This window comes from Akebia trifoliata, chromosome 12, assembly GCF_017979445.1.
Source record: "Akebia trifoliata isolate Shusen 1 chromosome 12, ASM1797944v1, whole genome shotgun sequence".
Classification (NCBI taxonomy): Eukaryota; Viridiplantae; Streptophyta; class Magnoliopsida; order Ranunculales; family Lardizabalaceae; genus Akebia; species Akebia trifoliata.
This window is the reverse complement of record NC_141386.1, coordinates 6,936,487-6,955,858: the sequence shown is the minus strand read 5'-3', so window position 1 is coordinate 6,955,858 and position 19,372 is coordinate 6,936,487. Positions and strand designations below refer to the sequence as shown.

The window sequence follows — 19,372 nt, the reverse complement described above, 5'->3', positions numbered from 1 at the left end:
TGGTACATGAATATAGTATAGATGCGTTGCTCCATAGAGTTAAATAACTATCCAAAAATGGTATAGTTATCAATTTCCCATTGTTCAAATTTGGGATCAATGAGAGGTGACTTAGGGATGGTGCCTAATAACCAACTAGATTTACCTCTACTACTCAAATAAAGTTGAACAGCCGAGACAAGAACTAAAAATTACGACCATCTAACAAAGCGGTGGTACTTCGTTGAGCAGAAGAATTTGCCCCAAGAGCAGTGTGGGAGTCATTTATATCTTGAGTAGATGTCATGACTTACTCTGAACAAGAAGTATAGGTACTTGTGGATTGAAGGGAAATCTCATACAGTCGAAATTAAGGAAGGTCACCTAAGTAACAGGCTTTGCTACCGCAAATCAAAGCAACCACACAAGAATGATGCTGTCGAGGTGTTGTAACAGGACTGTGAAGACAGCAAGTTGCTATTGCAGGGGTTCTATGGCTATCTTAAGCCCTTGTTGTTGTCGTAAGCTTCCAGGTAGCACCCAAGTTGTCGTTGTTATTGTCACAGATCACAAACAACACTATGTTGCTCTCACAAGTTCTGTAAGCCTTCCAAAAAGGTTTTCTTGCTGTCGCAGGTTGCTAAACAGCACCCAAGTTGTCGTTGTTGTCATTGTAGATCACAAACAGCACTATAGTTGTTGTCGCAAGGTCTGTAGGTCTCCAAAAAAACCTCTCTTGCTGTCTCAGGTTGCTAAACAACACCCCAGTGGTAATTGTTGTCGTCGCAGATCACAGACAGCACTATAGTTGCTATCACAAGGTATGTAGGCCTCTGAAAGAACCTCTCTTGTTGTCGCAGGTTGCTAAACAGCACCCCAGTGGTAACTGCTGCTGTCGCAGGCTTCCAAGTAAGACCTTCTTGCTATCGTAAGCTACCAAGCAAGATCTTTTTGTTGTCGCAGATCACAAACAGGTTTTGCAACCACTGTCGCAGATCTCCAAAGGCACCTTAGGTGCTGTTGCAAGCCTCCAAAGACTGCAATGCTGCTATCGCAGGCAAAAAAGGGATCCAACAGTCCAACCAAAGGCAAACGATGAAAAAAAATAGGGCATGAAACACAGTGCAGAGAATTATCGCATCATGTAATCAAAGCCCTAGCAAAAAGGAAGGAAAAAAAAAACCCCTGAAGGAGAGACTACTTAACGAAGCTACTTTAGATTAGTTGATTTTTCTATAGAATGGAGGAGAGAAGAAGAGAAAAGGAGGAGGAAAGAGATCGAAGGGGAACCAAAGGAGGGGGCATTGGATTCTAATGGCTCTGATACCAAGAAGAATTTTAGAATTGTCTAAGTCTCTAATTAAGAGCTTGGCAGATATTTATAATAATAAATAGTGAATGGACATAAATGCCCTTACACAGACAAAATAGAATTAGCCTACTAACAACTATTTCCCAATACAATAAAATCCTCAAAGAAAACCCATATTGGCTCTTTGAAGACTTTACACCAAAAGAAAAGACAAGACAGAGGTAAAGGTGTCTTCAAAGGATCTCGCCTTCCCCTCAACATTCTACTATTTCGCTCCTTCCAAATTCCCCAAGAAATGGAAAATGGTGTAATGTGCATATCTGATAGAATAAAATTTAATTTGAATAGTAGAATTCAAATAGTAAAAAATAAGATTTTAAAAACTCCAGGACTCAATTGTTCTAAGATGCTACAAGTAACTCGAGCCTTTTTATTGTTTTTTTTATAAGCATCCAGCATTTTCAACTTCAGAATGGAAAAACATTAGTGATCTACTTGGTTCACAGAGTCCAACTTATGAAATTGCACTCTCTAAAGTTCATCTTCTGAAGCTTAACACTGAGAGTTAATTATAACTCTAGTTTTTTGGTTGCATGTGAAAATTCACCTTCGAGCTGCAGAGAACTTCAATGCCAATACTTTGTCAATTTAGACTCTACTCAGACTAGAAGGTGTAGATCTGTCAGTAGGCTTGGTGCTTGCTTGTTTTACTTGTACTATTTTCCTGGAAGATGTTGGGAATGATTTGTATTCCAATGGTAGTAATATACTAAAGAGAACTATTTGACTTGACCATTACAACCCAACCCCCCCACCCCCACTATCAATCCAAAATGGGCTGGTGTGACAATGTCATTATTGCCAAATAGTAAATGCTATGAAATACATATCCAACCGTGGCGCTTATCTAGGAGATGCTTTTCATTTGCGTTCACACCCTTCGGAAGAGCCGCTAAATCAAGTTCCCATTTAGGTAAAGGAAGTGGGACAGCTTTACCAATAGATGAGACTCAATCAGGAGATGTTTCGGCTTATATTCCTATGAATGTAATTTACATTCTAAGATCAGTTGGTGCAGATCCATGGACCACTATTATGATTACACTATTAATTATTTGGAGAATAAAAGAAGCTTGACAAAAATAGGATTTGGGTTCTTATCAGTATACTAGAGATGCTTGGATGATATGATGTGATCCACATATCAGGCTCTAGAGTGAGTTATCAACTCTTAATAAGAAGTCATAACTCCAGGTTATAGGTAGAGTTGTACTAAAAAAATGAGAGTTATGAAGAGTTGGAGAGTCACAACCCCCCAACTCTCTGCTTCCAAACAGGCTCTGGATTAAGCATTACTCTATGGTTTAATGGCATGAATATATAAACTGAAATAAGAAACTACAAAAATAGGACATTAAGAATAACAAATTCATAACATTCAAAACATGTTTCCTTTCAATTAGCATATACATCCCATTCATTTCACTTGATTCTACTAATCAAGAAGCTTCTTCCATGGCTAGTGCATTTTTGACAGCAGCAAATTAATAATAAATGGTGTTTCCTTTCTAGGTGTAATATGAGCATAGGAGTCATTGTGGATGTGATAATCTTGAGAGATTTTGTAGTTTTGTTGTTCTCGGGAAGTTTGTATCTCAGTGAAAAAAGGTTAACTATAAGATGTGTATGAACATTATACAGTAAATTATATCACAATATTGTAAAAGATTTGTGGGATTTTTTTACTAGGCAGACCTCAAACCCGAGTACTATTTACAAATATTCCCCTAAAGTTCAAACAACTCCCTCCAAACTTTTCTTTTTCAACAAAGTTACAACTTCTCCCTTCACAAAAAGCATTTGCTTTTAAATGACAAGAATCCCTTTATTTGTTGTCTTTATGCAACTTGGTAACCTTAAACACACACACACACACACAAAAGAAGCAAGAAAGCCTACCATGATTTTCAAGCTGAAAAAGTACAAATATTACAATCCTAATGGACCTCCTAGACCAATTCGAGATGATCAGTTTCCAAATCCAATTGGGAATCAATACTTTCTCCAGATAATCTTTAATTATTTAGCTAGATAGTTCAAATAGAAGAGTAAACTTGAATGAGACAAGAAAAAGCGATGAGGAAGGGAAGGTGAGGCTTGCAGATAGAAGCTAAGAGATTCGAATTCAAAAGGTGTTGGGGGAAGAGTTGCAAAGGGCTGAAGGTAAAGGAAACAGGTAGAAGAGGAGAACCATGGCTGAGTTTGTTAAGAGGCTGAAGGTTCCTAGTTGAGCAAGGCCTTGGATGAAGCTGGAAGTCACGGCAAGGCCTACAGAGACAAGTTTTCTTTTGAACGTAGCACTCTGGTGGCAGCGAGAGATGAAAATAGGGGTGGTAGGTTTCTGAAAATCCAAAGATTCTTAGACAAAGTTAAAACTAGATCAGTGTTTTTCCCGGAGGGTAAAGGGGGCAATGGGTGGAGAGAAGTCAGATTGTTGATCAACCACCTTTTGGAAGAAGAGTAGAGTATGACTGGAATGGAGAGGAAAGTGCCTACTTTATCAAAGCTAGATTCAAAGTGGATAGATGTGGTTAAAAGAGATAGAGAGATTTTTAAACCTTTGAAGGTCGGCAATGAGAAGAAAGGAGATTATGAAAATCCTAAGGATAATTTCATTACCACAAAGGAGAAATCGAATAGTAAAGTGGAATAAGAAAATAAGGTTCAAAGCACTAGTAAGGGTTTTGGGAGATGGAGGTGGGCAATAGCTTGCGAAACAATCTCGGAAGACTTCGATTTGCTGGAGTTCACGAAATACTGTAAATTTGAATTGAAAATTGAAGGTTCCTTTGACAGAAAACTGCTCATCTCAGAATAGGAAATTCTTTTGTTGGACGATAGAGCAGAAACTTCAGTAATCAGAAATCTCAAAGAGGTGATGATAAAAAAGATTAGTGTAAAATTGATGGGTTGGTTCGCAGAGTTAATAAGTTGAATCCAAGTTAGAGAAAATCAGGAACTTGGGTTAGGGTGGTGGGAATTCCATTTCCCTTGTGGGATGAATATGCCTTCAAATTAATTGGGAATCAATTGGGGGGATTGCTGGAGGTAGATTACAGAACAAGTTGGATTGAGGATCTCACTTATGCCAGACTCAAGGTGGGCTTTCTACCATGGAAGGTTCTCAGGAGTCTAGACCTTTTCTATGGTGGCTTCAAGTTCAGAGCAGTGGTGGAATTAGAAAACAGAGAGATTTGAGGAAAAAAGGAAAATAACAGTGGGAGTAATTATAAAAGAAAAAGAGTTTATGAACTTGGAATCCAAACGATCAACGGAATCTAGCCTATCTCCTTCTTTGGTTCTATCGGAATCTGAAAACCAGCTGGAGAAGAAGGTTCCGGGAGATATCAAAGCAGGCCTGGTAAAGACACCTATCACTGAAGATAATGTGCACAGAAGTTTTCCTTAGATTCAAAATTCAAATCGGCAAATAAAATTGTTAATTTGTGTACAGCACGTGCGATCAAATACTTGAATAATTTGGCCCACACAAAGCCACATCGATGGGATCCTCCAAACCGACAGCTGGCAAAATGTTTGGAATGCCTGGCTGAAATCCTGAGATACAGAAAATTTATCTGTTATAACGGTATCGTGGAAAGGCAAGAGAACCAAGGCTTGATAGATATAGCGACAAGTGGTCAAAAAGATGAGTCAACGATCAAGCTATAGGAGATGTTCCGATATATCAACCGACACTTGTTAAGCATAACCAGGGCGTCCCCATTTATCCCAACATTAATCCTCAATATGCCCAGAATTACCACAGAAATTGCACTTCCAATTGGAACAATTGATACCACAGCCAGAACTACCATGACGTGTGCCACCACGAGTGTTACCATGGCCACCACAAGTATCACCTAGAAACCAAGGCTGAAGACTCCTTAAGAGATGAGGTAGTGGGATGAGTAAGAGAAGCTCACTGGAGATGGGAGTATGCATTCACTGCAGTATAGACAAAAATTTGATCCTTGAAGACAATATATTCAGAATTGAGGTTGGAAAAGAGCAAAGCTATATGGAATTCTTCACGTTGACAACGTTGAACTTCCAAGTTGGTGCTCAGAGGCTGATATATCATAATCTCTTCCCACATTCAAGTTGCTATAATGCTCATTCAAGGGTTTATCTCCCTATTTGGTAGTGAACATACGCTAAAATAACTTAAAAATCCAAGAAACATCACTCTCTTGAGAATACATGTCTGCAAGAGAGTTCCAAATCTTCTTAGCGGTATTAAGAAGTTGAACATTAAGAGTTCCAAATCTTCTTAGCGGTATTAAGAGGCCACATAAGGTTCCATACTCAGCCATAGCCATGTCATGACCAACGAGTTCTCACTCCACCAATATTCACAATTTTTCGAATCCTCAGCGGGTGGATCTTCAACTAAATACTACATTTTCTTCTTGACACGCAAAAATACCTTTATAGCGTGTGACCAAGAATGATAGTTATTCCCATTCAACTTGACCGAGGTAATCTATTTAGTTGGATCATGACTTGCAGAGATACGATCATCCATTGGAGCAGCCATGGAGGAGATCAAGCAAACAACGAAAGAAAAAAATGAGTAAAAGCCACCTAAAAGAGGGGCGACAAGAGTAGGAGGCACAACCACTCAACAATTTACGGATAATCAAAAACCCAATTTCGGCCAAAAAATGACCTAAACACGATCAATCTTGAGCAAAACTGCCTGAAAGGATGTAAAAAAGGATCAAGCAGCCCCAAAACACATTCACAACTAATCACAACCTAAAGCCCTAGATACACATCTAGGGTCTATCTTGTAACACCACAATGGATTGAAGCACTTTTTAACTATAGAAAAAAAAAAAAAAAAGGTTTAATAAGATATAAAAAGGATAAAAAAAGAGTGAAAAAAAAGATGCTTTGATACCAAGTGAAGAGCACTAAACCAAGGACAAAAAAGATGGAGAAGAAAAAAGAAAGGGAAAAGATGGGAGAGAGAGTCAAACTTAGTAGGATTCGGCCTCTCCTCAACCTTATATAAGAACTTAAAAGTATGTGGGGCCCACTTAAACATATCTTAAGTTGTGGGCCCACCATTACATAAAATAAAATAAGAACATAAAGAACTCTAACAAATCACATTGAGGAATTACAAATTTACACATAGTGTTCATTTAGTAGTAGAAATGAATTACGATTAGTTAGGTATCGGAGTACCCCTTTATTTGATGCAGGGGTGAAGCCAGGATTTTTGGCCAATGGGGGCTAAGTGCTTATGGTGGTCGACTGATAATCTTGGTTTCCTTCTATGAAAATGTTGGACTTGTCACAATAACCAATGATTGGCCAATAATCGCCATTAGAATGACAGAAAATTCCCACCAAACAATAGATCTTAGACTTGTAAAAAAAAACTTGGCTTAGGTTTAATATTTCAAAATTTTATTTTCTTTAACACTAAAATCTCAAGAATAAGAAAAGAATTTTAGGGATTTGAAGATGATGGATTTTGGCAAGAATCTCTGAAAGATCATTTTTATACCCCCCCCCCCCCCCCCCCCCCCCCTCAATACTTTAACCAATTTTTTTATGAAAATTTCTTTGAATTAACCAAATTGGATCCCCTGCGAAGAATTACCGAATCAGAACTTTATTACTATGTTTCTTGAAAATGAATAGCGGTTGAAGGTAAGGAACCTTAACCTTAACTTAGTTTTCATTAATCTGGGAAGATTGAGGCCAATGAATGCATGTTGTCAATTTGAAAAAACACAGGGATTATCTCTAATATCGATCAATACGTCAGGGGTTAAATCATCAGAAAAAAAAAAAAAAATTAAGTTCAATGGGGTCCCTGCAAGGCATGCAACACACAAGGGTATCTCTACCATTGATTGAAATCGGTGGGGTAGGGTGGGAGAATGCTAAATCATTGACTATTTCCCCAAAAAGTAAGTTGAATTGATATGGAAGGTGAGGGTTCTTAAGTCATTTTTCATTGATAAACACTTTCCTTACTAAGTAAAGTTTCTTGACCGCATCACCTTGTGGCATCCAAAAACATGATACTACATCATATAGAGGAAAAAATTGTGAGAACTTTGAAAGGAAAAAAAAATTAGAAAAATTTATTTTTCACCGTAGAACTTTAATTTTAAATTTGGGAGTTCGGTAGCCATCCATTTTCAACACCTTGTCTCAAGCCCAAAACAGACATTTTATGATTTTTTTTTTGTTTTTAATAGGAGATTTTCCATGAAATCTAGATCAAGGATCGTGGTGTTGGATCGTGATTGTGGGAACCCATGTGAACTCAAAGACCCTTACTAAGATAAGTTAGGCTAGTCTAACTCTTTTCTTATGAGTATTAGTATTAGTCTTCGAAAATCGGGGACAAAAGAAGCATGTTTCGTCAATTTGAAAAAATAAAACAAGGGTATATATCCAATATCAATAAAAGAGGGGGGAGGGGGAGGAGGGGTGGTTCTAAATCTTTGTGTTTTTTTTCCCTTTTTGTAAAGGTCAATGAGGCCTGTGTAATAGATGCATGTAGACAGTTTGAAAACACGGGTATATATCTAACTTTGATAGAAAGGAGGGGAGATGTTAAATCACCGTATGCTTTTTCATAATGTATGCATATTAGCACGTTGATAAAAGCTATGCATATAATTAGCTGGATATATTAGTAATTGATTCATACATACTTAAAAATAAAAAAATAAAAATGTATAATAATGCGTGAATGTAGTAATACTTAAATAATTTTCCATTTAAGCAAATAACTTACATATTAAGAAATTAGTAGTTAATGTGACATAAGTATTCCCATTTCCATGTAGAATATCCTTTTTTTTTCTTTGCGAATTGGACTCTAAAACACTTGTTCAAACATGTAGTGGAATGCTGATGATCTTCATTTACACACTAAATATGGTTACGTATTGTGATTTAATGACTTATGAGTATGTTTTCTTGTCTATTTTATCCTTTCCTATATTTCCAATGAATTTTTTCTCAATATTTCCATAATTTTCATGAAAATTGTATTGATTTTTACACTGATCGAAATACTTAGACGACATATTTCAATTTCCAAACTGACCGAAGTAGACACAAAAACCAATACCTTGATGAGAACTTAGAAATCTCAGTGCTATTGAGACTTGGTCTGAAAGTACATGAGAAAATAAATTACCGGATTCAGTTAAGGTCAGGATGAGTTGACTAATTGGGTAAGAATTATTCTTGCCTGGTCTAAAAGCTGTTTCGACATATCCACAGACCTTGCAGAAGTTGCAGCAACATCAATGCAGAGAAGAATCTGCCAAGAGAATCTGCATGTCAGCATACAATTATGGAACCCCCACCCCAATAAATAAACATAGTGAGAACACCTACTGCAGGTAATGGGCCCAATTGGGAACGTAATGATGCAAAATCTAATTCATGTACAGCATTAGAAGTTCCATGTGCAACACGAGATACTGAATCTTCCACCTGGAAAGGAAATGCAAGAAAAACTTAGTCCCAATTCCATGAAAACCATTTGGGCATGAAAATTTAAATATATGAATCCTACAAGACTCGTGGCTAAAGATAAGTTTAGATGATGGCTAATGACTGACATTTGCACAAAATAATGCCATGAAATATGATGTCTAATGAAATATGAAAACATGGTCCTACTAAAGCATAAATCAAATATGAATAGGATAGCCAGTTTGAAAAGTACCGATACTCTTCTAAAAGTACTATCAACCCATTCAGCAAGTTCAAGAGTTGCTTTATCTTCGGGAGGTAAGGAAAATCGATGTACAGCCTCTTCTCCGATATCAAACTTCGCTCTTTGCATGCAACTGTATAATAACCAAAAACCATTATACATGACTATACCTGGAGAATACATTATACATCTGATGAGTAAATAGGAAGTTTATCCGGTCTGTCTCATGAAGGGCATGAAAGTGGGTTGACTACTAAGTAGATGGAGATGGAAAGATTTGGTCGACCCTGCATGGCTACCTTGCCTCCGTTCCTAAAGGTAGTTCTCCTGGATCAGTAATGAAGTTTATACATTGCCACTCCTTTCTGAGCTGAGAGATCATTTAAAACAACTAGTGAGCACATGCTCCTACGATTGCTGGTTTGGACGTTCAGCTGTTCAAGGCCCGCTCTCTAGTTCAGTCTTCCTAAGGACCTAAGCGGGCTCTAAGGTTTGTTCTAGGCTTCATAAACGGGCTTTTAAAAGGTTTTGTTAAAGACACTAAAGTGGCTCTCTCCATTTCATTTCCTTAGTTCTGTCATAGGGGCTCAGGAGAAGAAGGATTAGAGATAAGCTACGGCTCTGAAGCCCAGTATGGTAGGCCTTATAGCAAGTGTAGCACAGTCAGGGCCTATTGAATTGATAGTGGCGCACGTAGGCTTGACGTTGCCTACTTCTTTTAGTGTAGTTAGGGCCTTTTTATACAAAAAACCATTAGACGTAATTATAACGGAAGAATACATTATACATCTAATGAGAAATTACAACAAAAAACAAACTTGTCCATGCATCACATATATACAAACATAAATATTTGATTTTCTCTCCCCCTCAAGCTCAAAGCTTCTTGAGAACAAACATAGAACCATTTTGGTGTGCACATTACATTCCAACAATTTGATCATATATATATATGAAAACTACAGTCTAAACTAAGAAGATTAATTTATCAATTAAGTAAATTATACTCCAGTTTCTTCCTTGGTACAAAGACTTGTTCTGTACCCGGGCCCACCATATTCAAGATGTCCCATTCCAACAAGATACCAAGGCAATACATAGGGTTGTAGGGTCCTCATCAATCTTCTAGAAATAAAGGGGGAGTTTGGCAGGGCGTGGAGGAGTTGTTCCCTTGATGGTATAATTCAGAATCAATCAATGTTACTGTTAAATAAGTCTGTAGGGTTAGTTTAGTCTTTTCACTTCTTTCTCTTATGTAATACTTATATAGCCTAATTAGGGCTAATCAATCTAATAACTTTTTCTCTCTAATCTTCAATTTGGTATCAGAGCAAGGCTCTCTCGATCTCAACTACTGCTTCGTCTGCTACACCTTCATCATCTTCCTCCTTCTTAAATCACCTCCACACTTCTCGTCTTCAATCCCCATCACCCCTACGGGGGTTTTCCTCCACTCTACACCTAATCGCATCATGCGATAGGGGTTCTAGATCTGTTTGAAGCCTGTGATCAGGCTGTTCTATCAGCAAGGTTGTTGTTTGGAGTTAACAATAACAACAGCATGATAGTATAGTGTTGGTTTGTCATCAACGATAACAGCAGAGGTGCTGTTTGTCATTCACGACAGCAGCAGAAGTGTTGTTTGGCTTCCACGATAGCAGCAGCAGTGCTGTTTGATTTCCACGACAGCAGTAGAAGTGCTGTTTGACTTCCACGACAGCAGCAGCAATGCTGTTTAACTTCCACAGCAACTGCAGAGGTGCAGTTGGGTCTCACGATCACAGCAGACCCTGTGTTGGAGGCTGCAAACACCTACAATCACTGCAGAGGTGCAGTTTGTGGTTTACGATCACAGCAGACCTTATTTTGGAGGCTGCGATCATTGCAGATTTATTCTCGGGAGGCTGCGATCACTCCAGATGCTGTTTCTTGGGTTGCAGCAACAGCAGTTGGCTGTTTAGTGGGCTGCGGCAACAGCAGGTGCATGTCTGGTGGGCTGCGACAACAGCAGTTGGCTGGTTATTGAGCTGCGGTAACAGCAGGTGCTGTTTAAGAGGCTGCAGCAATGACAGTTGCTAGTTTTTTGTGGCTGTCAGGCCATCCTTAGTGGGGAACATCAACAGCAGGTTGCTGTTTGGGAAGTTCTGGGGCACATAACAGCACCTGGACCACTAGTTGAGGCCTACGACAACGGCAGAACCACTCCTTGGTGTCCTACCATTGATTTGATGGTTGTTTGGGTCACATACAACAGTGTTTAATCATCTTCCACGCCTCTTACGATCGTGTATTGCCACCTTTAGGGTGCTTGCGATCAGTTTCTTTTTCAAACTAAAGCACATCTAATCTTTGATGGCTTCCGAGACGTCTTCTTCCTCAATCACTGGTAATAGTAATGGATCGGGTGGTCTTCCCTCTAACTCAACGATTTTCCAGGTATTCAGATCACTACCGTAAAATTAGATGGTCCTAATTATCTCCTTTGTGCAAGATCAGTTGAAATGTTCATTGGTGGAAAAGGGAAAATCGGCTACCTCACTGGGACAAACAAACAACCTGCACAGACTGACAGTTCTTACTCCCATTGGTTTGTTAATGATTCTATGGTCCGTTCTTGGTTGGTTACTTCTATGCAACCACACATTGCGGCTGGTTTTATGTTTTCCTCTACAGCAAAACAGATATGGGATTCCGCAAAGAGTATTTACTCACAACGTCAGAATAATGTCAGAATCTTCAATTTGGAGCGTGAGATTTCTCGTCTTTCCCAAAGAGACTCTTCAGTTACCACTTATATCTCACAACTACGTGCTCGGTGAGAATAGCTGACTTTCTATTCCTCATCCTATGCTTGGAAGGACCCCCTTGATGAGATATTATATTCGTCAATTATGGATAAGAATCGGGTTTTTCAGTTTCTAGCAGGTCTCCGGGACGAATTTGAGTATGAGCGAGTTCATTTATTGGGTATGGATCCTTTTGCGTCGCTACAGACTTCTTATTCATATGCTTAGCGGATGAGAGTCGTCGTGCAGCTGTCCTACCTCATTCTTCAGGGGATCATTCTGCTATGTTTACTCGCTTATCTTCTACACAACCCCCCAGTGGGTCTATGCCTACTCGTCAACGACATAAGTGTGATCATTGTGGCAAGTTAGGTCATGTGAAGGCTCGATGTTATGCACTTCATGGTCATCCTAATCAACAACGTAAACAGTCTCAACGATCCTCAGCTCATATAGTTTCTCAGTCGACTACTGATTCAACACCTCTTTCAGTTACTACATCCTCATCAGACTCGGTATCTCTATCCCAAGCCGAGCTTGACAAGTTCAGAAAATTCTTCAATCAGATAGAGACTTCATCTCAACCGGTTTCTACCTTTGCTCACTCAGGTACCTTTGCATCTGCACACAGTGTTTCCACCACTTCCTCACCATGGATCATTGATTCTGGTGCCTCAGATAACATGACCGGTATGTCCTCCCTATTTCAAACCTATAGTGTTTGCTCTGGTCATCGCAAGGTTCGCCTAGCTGATGGTTCTTTGTCTTCCATAGCTGGTCAAGGTCTTTTACCTGTTACATCCTCTTTATCCTTAACTAACACACTACATGTTCCTCAACTTACTACTAACCTGGTATCCGTTAGTAGTCTTACCAAAAATTTGAACTGTAGTGTAACCTTTTATTCTTCTCATTGTGCCTTTCAGGATCTGGAGTCGAAGAGGACGATTGGCACTGGACGTGAAGTGAATGGATTGTATCTCTTGGATGTTCCCGATTCCCCTAGCACCCATTCTGTTCTTCAGCTTAGTAGTATTAGTAGTCAATCTAATAAGGCTCTTGTAATGCGTTGGCATTTACGCTTCGGCCATATTTCTTTTGGATATTTGAAACACATGTTCCCTAATTTATTTAATAATAACAATGTGCTTGATTTTTCTTGTGAAACTTGTCAATTAGCTAAACATGTGCGTTCTTCTTATCCTATTAGTATGAATCCTACTACACCTGCTATGTTTGACTTAATTCATTCTGATGTGTGGGGTCCTTCCCCCGTCATATCCACTCTTGGTTTTCGCTATTTTGTCTTGTTCATTGATGATCACAGTCGTACCACTTGGGTTTATCTTATGAAACACAAGAGTGAGGTTTATGGGATCTTTAAGCAATTTTTTGCTATGGTTCAAACCCAATTTGGTCGTACCATCAAGACCTTCCGTTCTGATCATGGTACTGAGTACACTTATAGTGAGGTCTTGAAACTTTGTTTCGAGTCTGGCATTAAGCATCAAATGTCCAATGTTAAAACCTCTCAGCAAAACGGCCGATCAGAAAGAAAAAATCGCCATATTCTAGAGTTAGCCCGTGCCATTTCGATTGGCATGAACGTGCCCCAATCCTATTGGGCTGATGCAGTTCTTACTACTGTTTACCTTATTAATTGGACCCCCTCCAGTGTTCTTCAGTTTGTCACACCCCTCTCTAAGCTCTCTCCAGATCGTCCCGTGTTTCCACTTCCTCCGCATGTTTTTGGGTGTGTCTGTTTTGTTCAAATTCTTGATCAAAATCGTTCTAAACTTGACCCTAAGGCCGTCAAATGTATCTTTTTGGGTTATTCCTCTACCCAGAAAGGATACCGTTGTTACCATCCTCCTTCTCGACGACGTTTCATTTCTCGCGATGTTTCTTTTTTTGAGCATACTCCTTACTATAATGGGCCCGTTGGCATTCAATCTGAGTGGTTTCCTCTAGATTCACCTGATGATCATTTTCCTTCTTTATTTCCCCTTCCCCTGCCTGTTCCTCCCTCTCCACCCCCCGTCAGTTCGTCCTCTCCTCCATTGCAGGTTTACACTCGACGTCCACGTGATACTACCATCACTTCTATGTCCGACCAGCTCGCCTCCAGCTCCGCCTCTATCTGTTCCCTGTGTTGATCGTCCTATTGCCACTCGTAAGGGTAAGCGCACTTGTACTTATCCCATTTCAAATTATATATCTGACTCTGCACTATCACCCTCCTATCGGAATTTTCTTGCTTCTGTTTCTGCTGTTTCTCTTCCTACACTATTGCAGATGCTATTGCTCATCCTGAGTGGCGCGCAGCTATGATTGATGAGTTGACTGCTCTTGAAAAGACTCAAACTTGGGAAATTGTGCATCTTCCATCTGGAAGGAAAGCTGTGGGTTGTCGTTGGGTATTCACGCTTAAGCATAATCCGGATGGTTCCATTGCTCGTTATAAGGCCCGTCTGGTGGCCAAAGGTTATGCTCAAACTTATGGGATTGATTATCAGGAAACTTTTGCTCCGGTTGCCAAGATGACCACCATTCGCGTTCTCCTTTCTGTTGTTGTTATCCGAGGATGGCCTCTTTTTCAGTTAGATGTCAAGAATGCTTTTCTCAATGGTGATCTTCAAGAAGAAGTCTATATGGTCCAACCTCCTGGGTTTCTTTCTTCTGCTTCTCCTGCACATGTTTGTCGTCTTTGCCGATCTCTTTATGGTCTGAAGCAGTCTTCTCGTGCTTGGTCTGAGCACTTCACTAAGGCCATGCATCAGTTTGGTTTCCATCAGAGTTCTGCTAATCATACATTGTTCTTGCGTCACTCCCGAGGCAAAACTGTTGCTCTGATTGTGTATGTGGATGATATTGTTCTTACTGGAGATGATGCCGATGGCCTTACCGAGGTCAAAACTTACTTAGGACGTCAATTTGAGATTAAGGACCTTGGACATCTTCGCTATTTTCTGGGTATTGAGGTTGTCCGGTCCCAGTCTGGTATATTTATTTCTCAGCGTAAGTATGTTCTTGACTTACTCAGTGCCTCTGGTCAGCTTGGATCTCATCCAGCTGATACTCCTATTGAGCAGAATCACAGGTTGGCTGATTCTGAGGAGGAGTGTGTGTCCGATATTGGCCAATATCAGCGTCTTGTGGGAAAATTGATCTACTTGTCTATGACTCGCCCCGACATTGCCTATGCTATTAGTGTTGTAAGTCAGTTTATGCACTCGCCTCGAACATCTCATCTTACTGTTGTTTATCGTATTATTAGATACCTTAAGGGATGTCCTGGTCGAGGTATTTTATTCAACAATCATGGTCATCTTCGCATTGAGGCACGGACAGATGCAGATTATGCTGGTTCAGTGACTGATAGACGGTCTACTTCTGGGTATTGTACTAAAGTTGGTGGTAACTTGGTAACTTGGCGTAGTAAGAAGCAGGATGTGGTTTCTCGATCAAGTGCTGAGTCAGAATACAGAGCCATGGCACTTGGAATATGTGAGTTGTTGTGGCTCAAAATCTTACTAGCTGATTTATGTCTTCCTGTGCCGGTCCCCTTCTTACTATATTGCGATAATAAATCAGCTATTAACATAGCTGCAAATCCAGTTCAGCATGACAGAAACGAAGCACATAGAAGTTGATCGTCATTTCATTAGAGAAAAAATAGTTTCTGGACAGATTTGTACTCCCTTTGTCCCTACCTCTCAACAACTTGCTGATGTTCTTACTAAAGGTGTTAGTAAAACCTCCTTTGAAGATGTCTTGTCCAAGTTGGACATTGTTGATATCCACGCACCAACTTGAGGGGGAGTGTTAAATAAGTCTGTAGGGTTAGTTTAGTCTTTTCACTTCTTTCTCTTATGTAATACTTATATATCCTAATTAGGGCTAATCAATCTAATAACTTTTTCTCTCTAATCTTCAATTGTTACTTTATGCCTTGAACAATGAGATCAGAATTGGAAATACCTGAAAAGCCAAGACACTCACTTCAGCCCCTAAAGCTACTCCTCTAAATAGTCCACAGCTCAGAGCTTGCAAAGTTGAGGGGTTCTTAACTAGAGCTAAGTAAAAATTCATTACATACAAAAATTACTATTTCTATGTTAATTGTTTACTTAACAACTTCAAGTGTTTACAGTTTTCCAAACATGACACAAAATAGAATTGTTATCATATTTGTAAGTTGTGAATGCATTATTGATGCTTCACTGGATCAACACAAAACAATGGGGTTCGCCATAATACACCACCCCATACTTGTTTGTCATTAAAACCAAACGTTCAATTTGACATCCATTAGTACATCATCTATAGAGCATAGAATCTTACTTATCCAACATTTATATAGGAATATGGAGGGAATAATTTATTGCAACTGTAAATCAGCTTAAATGTATCTATCCCCTAATATAGACTATGTATTGACCTTATCATCAAATGTTAGGGCACATTTTGTATGGACACTGCTTTGAACAAAATTTTGACAGTTGACCATCTCTCCCTCATAGAAAAATCACAATTGACTTCTACTTTGAATAAAGCCAATAGAGGAACCAAGGTTGTTAAAAGCGTTGAGTGGGGCCTAAGCAGTGGACGCCCTTGGGGCCTAAGCCCCCAGGTAGGGATTAAGCGACAAAAAAATTTGTTGTTTCAATTTTTTATATGTAGTAAAGACCATACAAATAAGAGCAAAAAATAATGTAAATGTCATTACCAAGATAATACTAAGTTTCCAATAACTAAGCAAACTTGTACGTTAACACGGCTAATATGTAAAAAAAATGAAAACAATGTAACCGCAAATTTTGAAGTAATTTGATGCCCCTCATCTTTATTGTTATAATAAGATAAGGCTTAATAGGTGTTTGTTCATGCCAAAATTTGGAAGACAACAAATCTCCCCAACTTTACATCTAAGTTATTATTATCAAGGTCATCTTTGTCAAAATGAATAAAATTACAATCCCACGACCCTATAACCACATTTGTTAGTTTTTACATTTTTCAAATAATAGAAATATCCTTTTATTATGTTATCTTTAAAGTAGCCTTAGTTAATACTTTAAATTACACAAAGACCTTTATAATATATTAAATGATAAAAGATGGAAATATAAGATTATCAATTTAAAATTTTAAAAAATGATTTTTTGAAGAAATTCTAATCATTCATAAAACCTAAAGTTTGTAATTTATGTGCGTTTGCACATGCCACTACTAGTTTTTTTAATCTATGACACCTCACAAATTAGCTAAACATTTTAGACACCATTTATATTTAAAATTACGTAAATACCCTTTAAAACACAATTTATACAAAATTATTTCATAAAATTATCATTTTAACCCCGGGTTTTGAAACCCCGCTTTAAGCGGGTAAGGCCTAGGCGCTTGGCTTGGATGGTCTAGGCAGGCAAAGCAGGGCATAGGCGTAGCTTTTGACAACAGAGAGAGGAATTATCAATCACCCTCTAATTTACACGTTAAGAGTCAAATATTTGCACTCATTTTTATGGGTGAATCCATTGCTTCATTCAAAGCACCAAATGAGAAAGATTTTAGCAGCAATTAAAAGCCAAGACACTCCTCACCCCTTTCACACAAGGACAGCCCCAATCATTAATTCATTATTCAAGAATCAATGGCTTGCTTACTAGTGAAGCTAAGCGAGACTAGTCCTGAGTAGCTCAAGCAGGAATTTATTAAATCTTAAATTGAGTACTTTTGAAAAAAATTTGCTCATTGTAGGATCTTTCAGAGAATGGATCAGTTTGAAGTCTGCAGGGGTATCTAGAAAGTGGAAAGAGTGGAATAAGAGAATTTTTTATGAGAACAAGATTGATGACATCATCCTTAGTATCAAAGCATGTGTGTCCTTTGCTTTGAACTTTGACACCAATAGATTCTAGCTACTTCCCAATGAAAATGTGATTATTCCTCACTTTCCAGATGGCCCAACAAACAGAAAAAAAAAAAAAAAAAAGTTCAATACATTGGCCTTCAATATCAACAACACTAAACCTATCATTTAGTTCATTCTATATAAGAATAGTATTGAGGAAAAAAAAATCACAAATCAGAAACTGGAGAAAAGAGATATTCATTGTAGGAAGTTTAAGAGGAGCATTTGAACTCACAAATTCAACAATTTGGAGGGAGCAGCACGTAGTATTGTCAGGGCCTCCCTCCAACTCCATTGTCGTTCAGATAATGGAAGAAGACGCTGCAAAATAGACAAACGCCATTCCCAATCTTCAATGAAATGTTTAGCATTAGAAATTCTCCAATCCAAAGCCTGTCTTCCCTCAGTAGTTATACAACTGTTCAACATATGATCTTGATCAAACCCAACTGATGGTAAATTGTGATGTAATATCTCAAGTAGCAGCCCCGTAAAAGACATCACCATTTTGTTTCCCCCCTCCCATGTAGTGATATCAGTTTTTTCCAAAGTAGATGTGCATTGCGCTTCAGAATAGCTGCCGGATGAGGCACATTGTGTCAAATTCAGGGAGATTTCATCCATATGTAAAAGTGAGATAACCATGTTCACCATAAATATCTGCAAGTATGTTCACTATTTAGTTGATTGATTGACAATAAATCACAGGCTAGCACACCAAGAATATTTTTATCATGGATGAGAGAGAGAGAGAGAGAGCAAGTGAAAGGATATCAATCTAAATTTAAAATTCTTCCATATTATAATACAAGACCAACGCCTTCCACTTCTCAACCTGGTACATCTAAGTATTTCAAAGGTTTGCTCAAATGCTAGTGTCATGCAACTTGGCTTTGCTCTATTCAGGAATGAATATCGTGGGAAATCGCATAACCTTAACAAGAAGAATGGCACTGTATAACTGTATAAATAACAACACTTCTAGAGACTGCAAATAGTAAGCCACTAACCTTGCGTGGAATATTGCTGATAGCCTCGAAATGGTTCTGCAAGTCTTTCAGATGATATAATGCCATACAGTGATGATTTTGATCTTCATCAAACATACTCTTTTCCATGCCTCCTAAAGCAAGAACAGCAGATTCCAGAGCATAACGCATGTGCATAAGTTCAATATCCTGCATCCTACCAAGATACATATATGAAATACAACTATCAGTGTATAAAATTTGTACGAACCTGGTAGAGAATAAAAATCCTTTGACTTAGTGTGAATGGAATTAGAAGATCATAAGAGCTAGAGCTACATATATTCATTCCAGCTGACGAAAGTGACACAGACGAACAAATAATCTGTGTGGATAATGCTCCAAATAAATGCATTATCCACTTCAAAAATATGCCAGGTAGGAGCAAAAACAGCTAGACTTCAGGCTAATACTACCAAGCATACCCAAACCAAAGAAACAATCATGCAGATTAGAGATTCCTTTGTCTTGCTGAAAATTTTATGCAAGTCAAAATTTTGGGGTTTATTTAACATAAATAAATTACAATTGATTTTGTTTATTATGAAGAAACATGTAACTATGTCCACTGAATGTCTCTTTGCT

The 19,372-nt window shown here is 38.5% G+C and overlaps 1 protein-coding gene across 2 annotated transcripts in view; it reads right to left on the bottom strand.

The window, feature by feature from the left end:
• LOC147388815 (zinc finger FYVE domain protein) overlaps window positions 1-19,372 on the bottom strand; it is a 79,787-nt gene that overhangs the window by 40,451 nt on the left and 19,964 nt on the right. For both annotated transcript variants that reach the window (XM_086419114.1, XM_086419115.1), the window contains 5 exons: window positions 18,770-18,944; window positions 17,995-18,419; window positions 9,066-9,189; window positions 8,732-8,830; window positions 8,583-8,654 (listed from right to left, as the gene is read on the bottom strand). In XM_086419114.1, coding sequence (XP_086275240.1) covers window positions 8,583-8,654; window positions 8,732-8,830; window positions 9,066-9,189; window positions 17,995-18,419; window positions 18,770-18,944 — 895 coding nt within the window. The remainder of the gene's footprint in view (window positions 1-8,582; window positions 8,655-8,731; window positions 8,831-9,065; window positions 9,190-17,994; window positions 18,420-18,769; window positions 18,945-19,372) is intronic.